The sequence below is a fragment of the Mycetomoellerius zeteki genome, unplaced genomic scaffold (assembly GCF_001594055.1).
Source record: "Mycetomoellerius zeteki isolate Tzet28-1 unplaced genomic scaffold, Tzet1.0 scaffold232, whole genome shotgun sequence".
In the NCBI taxonomy this organism is placed as follows: Eukaryota; Metazoa; Arthropoda; class Insecta; order Hymenoptera; family Formicidae; genus Mycetomoellerius; species Mycetomoellerius zeteki.
The window spans coordinates 1,170,550-1,176,994 of record NW_017257208.1 but is presented as its reverse complement, the minus strand read 5'-3'; the positions used below and the strand labels follow the sequence as shown (position 1 = coordinate 1,176,994).

The following is a 6,445-nucleotide window of genomic DNA, read 5'->3' as shown; positions in this document are numbered from 1 at the left end:
CTTATTCTGATAAGCCGAGACTTCCTGTCGCATAACGCTCACTGTGTATCGGCCAAACCTCTGCCACTCTCTCGCCAGCTTGCGACCCTTTTGACGATCGTCGTCCAAAAAACAGCAAAGATCGCGCAATTCCTGGTTATCGTCGTTCAGTCTTTGGTTGGCTTCCTTCAGCAACCGCAGCTCATTCAGCTGGAAAGTAGATAGCTTTGTTAAGTCGCGCTCGTTTTATATTTCTTCAAGTTACGTTCTTCTTTGAAATTTTGTATTGTTATACACAATGTCTATAAATATGTAATCAAATGGATTTAGACACGAGAACTGTCGAGAATATTTCGATTATTTTGTTAATTGATTGCAAATTGTAACAAAGTTTATTATTATATCATAAATAACATCAAATAATTATTCAAAAAATTTATAATCGTTAATAGCTATTTAAATACATTATAGTTCAATGTATCTAGATTTTTATAGATGATAATGACAAATTTTCCATTCATCTAAATATCTTTTGTAATCGATTGTAAATTGAATCAAAATTTATTACGTAGATAACTGTTCAAAAATCCATTTAAGGGATTTATGACTGTAAATAGCTATTCAAATATATTGTTTTTTTAAATTTAGGTTTTTTATAGGTGATATCAACATATTTTCTATAGTCAAATATATTTTGTATTATTAATTCGCGTGCCTATAGTGAGAGAAATAACAGAGTCATTGATCGCCGCAGATGACGTATTCGCACCGCGGTACACATTGCTGAAAAAAAGCCTTTCACCTATTCATCACGCGTGTGCGAGCGATACGTGACCAATTCCGACCGCGTACTTTTGGCAAGCATTTTGCTGGCCAGAGGAAACCGATTGTCTGCGCGATTGTTTGCGGTTTATCTCACGTATGCGTGACTGTTTGAAATTACGACGGTTGGTTCAATCTGTGTATGACCTACAAGAGCCCCTCGAAAACTTCCGTATAGCGTGTTAAAGATTTCAAGGACAGCAAACAGCATCCTACATTTCGAAGATGTAACGAAATATTGTTAACGTAACGTTTTATTGATATCATTAGTTATATATATCACGACCTCCTAAAAAAAACGAAAGATTTTCTGGTTCTTTGCAAGATAGGTTCTATTTGCAATTTAGCTTCTGGTTAATGATTAGAAATTATAGCGGATTTATCGCAAAGCGAAAACCGTTATACAAAAATAATAGTAAACGAAATTCAAAATAAAAATAAAACGAATGATACGTATGAATAATTATTTAGATTGCGTTTTACAGTTATAACATTCTAAGTAGTCATTTCAATAGACTGTTAATTAGATCTCCTACAAGTATACGAATAACATTAATAATTTTAGAAGTTCAGAAACTCTTAGTTCAAATTTATATTCAAATAATTTCTAAAGTTAAAATTAATATATCATATAGATAATTACAACAGAAAACTTTTCAAATTACACTTCTGAATTATACAGTTCCAAGTCCGATATCATATATGAATCTGTATGATTAAATCTCGTTAATTTTTCGGTCATTTATGTTACACAAAATCAGAGAATCCACCAAGGAGAACTCACCAAGTTCTGTATCTGGCGATTCTGCTCGGCGGCGAGCCTAGCGATGTCACTCTCGGTTTTCCGCACGAACTTAAGCATCTCCACGGGGCCGAGTCGCAGAAATTCGTCGTCGCTGATCCTCTGTCTGACCGGCGCGCTCTGGCCGTTGTTCACCGCCGGATACTGACTGCTGGGTGGCAAGTATTGACCTTGGCCGAGTTTAGGCTGTTGGAGGTAAGTTGACAGCTGCGGTTGTTGTTTTTTTTTCCGCCGATGCGGCAGCGATCAGCGGATTACCCGGTTGGGGATGATGATGATGATGCTCTATCCTTGGCGAGTATTTGCTTTGCGCATCCTTCGACGGTGGCTGCTGCTGCGATTGCTGCTGTGATTGAGTTGGTTGCTGCGATTGATGCTGCTGCTGATGATGCTGCGAAGACGGCGGGGGTGGCGGCAACGTGCGCGGCTGTGTGCTCTGATGATGGTTCAAGGCCGCGCCTGGGCCTTGATTACTGCCGGTCTGAGCCAAACCTGGCGCGGATGTACCTCCGTTGGTGAAGTGTAGGTGGTTCTTCAAGATGCCGCTGGTAGGCTGCGGCGGGGGCTGATAGCGCGGCGGCAATTGGTCCACTGGCTTGATCACGTGCGGAGGATGTTGCTGCTGCTGCTGCTGTTGCTGCTGATAATGCTGCGGCTGCGGCTGCTGCTGCTGCTGCGACTGGGACTTACTCTTATTGGACATCGCGGCTAATTTAGCTCCAGGCTGTGCCGTGTCCCATTTCAGAAAGTCCGCCGCGGCCTCCTCGCGCCGGTTTGACCCGCCGAAATCTGGGTCAGCGCGCAATCTCTCACGAGTTTTTTTTCCCGGTCCGCGCGACCGGCCCCGCGCGATACATACGTTCCCTCCACCGACACCCGGGCCTCGCCTTATCGCCGTAGGGGACCTTGCTCGCGCGCTACTCTTTCGACGACCGATTTCTGCGTTCTCCTTCTCTTCCTCTTCTTCGGCTTTTTTGCCTCCTATTCGCCTTCTTTCGCGCGCTTCTTATTCCGAGTGCACCTGTTGCCAGCGGCGCCTTACGAAAGAGTCTCGTTTACCGAGAATCACATCACTTGTTATGATTCACTTACAGTCCGTTTTTTTTTTTCAGCGTTAGTTAATCTCAACTTTCTATCCGCATTGCAGATTATGGCTCAGAAAAGACAGAGCGGCAATTATGATCCAGGTAACTTTATCCAACGATCAACCGGAGATGAAGAAATTGGACGCTAGTCATTTCTGCGAAGTTGCCATCACGATTATAGGTCATCCACATCCGTATTTTCCAAGAAATTGCATGTCTTTGACGACTCACAATGCACTCTGAAAGAACATCATGTTAAATCGCATTAACATCCCGGAGTTAAATAGATCGTCGTAATTGAAAGCAATTATTGGAGCATTCACCAATGTTCGTCGAACGTCCGGATATATTCAGTGAGTACGTTTTCTTGTATAAGTGCTGCTCACTTTCGAGACTACTATCACCGCTCGACTCTCGTACACGCGTCAACGTCGTAACAGTCGCACAATCGTGGCCTTCGCGTACAACTTAAGCAGCATGCTACTCACAATCGACATACCAGTCTCTCATACCACTAATCCCCGCAGTAACACCGATTCCCCTCTATCAGCTAGTCTACGGGTCTCCCGTTCTCTCTGCGGCTTGGATGCCCTTCGCTTCAAGTGTACCGTGGGTAAGCGAAGCACGGATTGTCGTATCTTAATTCTCCTCTCGCAACGCTCACACGTTTCCCTTCTCTTTCTTTCGCTCTTTTCCATATACCACAGATGTGAGGCGAGTGTCATACCAATTTGCGCGGTTCTCGTTAAGAGGAACACACTCTGCTCTTCTCCTCGTTCGCAGCAAAGATACACCAATTCTCGTCTATTAGCAGCACGTTCTCCACCTTCACCTCGGATACACGGATACTGTCGGATGTAAACCAAGTCTGCAGTCCCTTTTTATCAGCCTTTTCACTGTAAATCCAAGGGTGTAAAATGTGGCTTCAGTATATGTATTAGTTTTCCGTGTAAAAATAATATATTGCATACAAATATGAATTAACACATTTAATATTATTAATAGGTTTTAAGATACCGTCAGCATCAGATTATTAAGATCTTTCTAAGATGTCCATGAGCAATAATATTATTAAATTGCTCGTCAATTTAATGATTGACATTAATATTCTAGTTCTGTTAGAATAATTGTGTTTCAAGACTGAAAATTAAATTCGGCGCGCAGTTTGCAGGATTGGATACGAGTATAAATTCAAGCCGAATTATTTAAGCACTAAAGATCCAGCTTGATCATTTAAAGCTTTTACTTCCTATTTGTCGTGCATTCACATTACGGTCTTAGATACTTTGTTTAACATTTAAACGTGTAGTATAGTGTCACTTTTACACGGAAAACTAAATAACACACATAGCCCAGGCAACACAGAATATTTATGATAAATATTTATTATTATTCATTTTTTAAAATGTTATATAAATATTTTATACATATTTTTTTTTATATAAAGCTTTATTCGAAATATTATTAAAAGATAAACTTTAAATATTTAATGTAATATTTATGATAAATATGTATAAATAAACATTTTTGTTAAGTATATTTTATTTGAATCATAATGTCTTGTTAAGTATTTCCTTAGCATTTACTACAAGGTTTACAACAAATATGTCATAACGCTTGTAATAAATATTTATGATTTATATAATCTAAGACCACAAAAATATTTACAAAATATTTAAAATGAGCCTTATAAATATTTATAAATATTTTGTAAATATTTTATAAATATTGTGTGCTGTCTGGGAGGTATACATTGAAGTCATTTCTTACACACTTGGATTTTCAGGGTATGCGTCACGCCTTCACGTGCCTCACCTCTCGCTTCGCAGGAAGAACAAACACGCCGCCTTGCTCCAAGCACTGTCCTGTCACCTTGGCTCCCAGTAGATCGTTCGCCACTCAGAGATCGAAGCAATTCCGATCCGCGTAGTCTGTCATCGTCCTGTCGCAGACGGCGCGAAAGACGTCGAGTCGACGGAAGGAAGCCCGCTACGTGTCCGCGAGACGCCGTCGCCGTCGTCGTTCCACCTGGCTTTCGCTCCCTGTTCCCCTTTGTCCCCCTGCACGCCCTGGCCCGCGGCCTCATAGGAGACGCGCATTCCGCGCTGTCACCCGATCTGCGCGTCGAGCTCGTCGAAGGCACGTCCGGGGGCCTCCGTGTATATACTCGCGAGTAGGACTTAGCGGTCGCCGCGGCACGACCGCCGTGGCTGCACTCCGCGCTGGCAATGCCCTGGCCCGCTCGCTCTTCGACGGCCGCTGCGCGCCGGGTCCCCGTTTTTCTCGCCGGCGGGCCGCATTTCACGGGCTGCCCAGTGCCGTCTTCACCCGGCCGGGCCCGCGTTGACGCGTCTTCAACGATCTCCTTAAATTGCGCAACGCATTTCCTCACTCAATCGTCGTTGAGAGTTCCTTTTTTGATGTATCTTCAATCTATTACGTTTATTATTTTCGAAGCTTGGCTCAAAATTGCGAAGTTCCTCTTCCTGCTCTTACTTAGCGATTTATTGGTTAAACGTTGGGATGTATTGAGCCAATATTAGATTAATATTGTACAAATATTGCACCAATAAATTGTGCTACTATTATAGGGTTCATTCTTCCGTTAATTTCCAAGACGCTTATCATGAGTATTAATAAATAAATAATTAATAAATGAATCTCTTATTTTTATTATTATTTCACGATTCAATGTGGTGTCATATCCTTGTAATTTTGTTTTACCTGTGTAATTCAAATTATTCTTGATAGGTCTTTCATAACGATCGATTTTCAATCCCCTCTAGGTTGATCAGCGCAATGATTTTACTGAAGTATCCGATGATCACGACTTTTAGAACTCATCATTAAAACTCACTCGTTACGAGTCTAACAACATCGGTGAGTGATTTATCGATGATGTTTCGTCGATACTCATATGGGCCCCGACTTGCACGAGCCGTCGTGTTCGAAACAATTCGGAGTCACGTACTAACAACATGGCGGACCGCTCGCGGGACTTGATTCTTGAAGTGATTGCGGACGACGCCGGGCCCCCGTGAGGCCCAGCGCGGGAACTGCGCCGTGATGGCGCGATCTCCCGATTGGTTCGCGAAGAGAGAGGGTTGAAGCGTGAGCTACGAAGACGTGGGAGGACCTGCGAGGACGGCACGTAGGGCCCCGCGACTCGTTAGGGCCCTATACGGACCCAATAACAAAATCGAGGAAATGACGGTAAATACAGATTCTGACTGATGTGATTAATTGCAATTTAATTCGGAAGCGCAAATTGAGATGACCAATTTATTTCCGTTTTTTATTCTTTAATTCAATTTTTAATTTAAATTACTTTAATTTACATTTTAATAAAATGTAGATTAAAGAATAAAAAGATTTTATTTTAATTTTTAATTTACATTTATAAACTTTGTCCAGAAACTTCACTTGGGTGCACTCTAGGATTGCCAAATTTAATATCAACACTTCCACGGGACATGTCTGAGGCAATGGTTGAAAAATGGATTAAGTATTTGAGTTAAATTTTTAGTTAGTATTTTCTTGTAAACTATGGTACACTTCGATCGGATCATTTTTTTTATGATAACATTTTAAACACTGATATAACTTTTTTTAAGGTAGAAAGGCGAATTGGAAACTAGGATGTGATACCCAGACAGCATAGAATATTTATGATAAATATTTATTAATATTCATTTTTATAAATGTTATATAGATATTTAATATATATTTTATATAAAGTTTTATTCGAAATATTATT

General features: G+C 41.1%; 1 protein-coding gene and 1 pseudogene across 1 annotated transcript in view; one reads left to right on the top strand and one right to left on the bottom strand.

The window, feature by feature from the left end:
* Ccdc85 (coiled-coil domain-containing protein 85) overlaps nt 1-2,387 on the bottom strand; it is a 3,650-nt gene extending 1,263 nt beyond the window's left edge. Inside the window, 3 exon segments of the mRNA XM_018449054.1 lie at nt 2-189; nt 1,586-1,834; nt 1,836-2,387. Of these exon segments, the coding sequence (XP_018304556.1) occupies nt 2-189; nt 1,586-1,834; nt 1,836-2,306 (908 nt within the window). The 5' untranslated portion in view covers nt 2,307-2,387.
* Nucleotides 2,388-2,753: 366 nt separating this feature from the next.
* Nucleotides 2,754-5,101, top strand: LOC108723355 (uncharacterized; annotated as a pseudogene).
* The last annotated feature ends 1,344 nt before the right edge of the window (nt 5,102-6,445 follow it).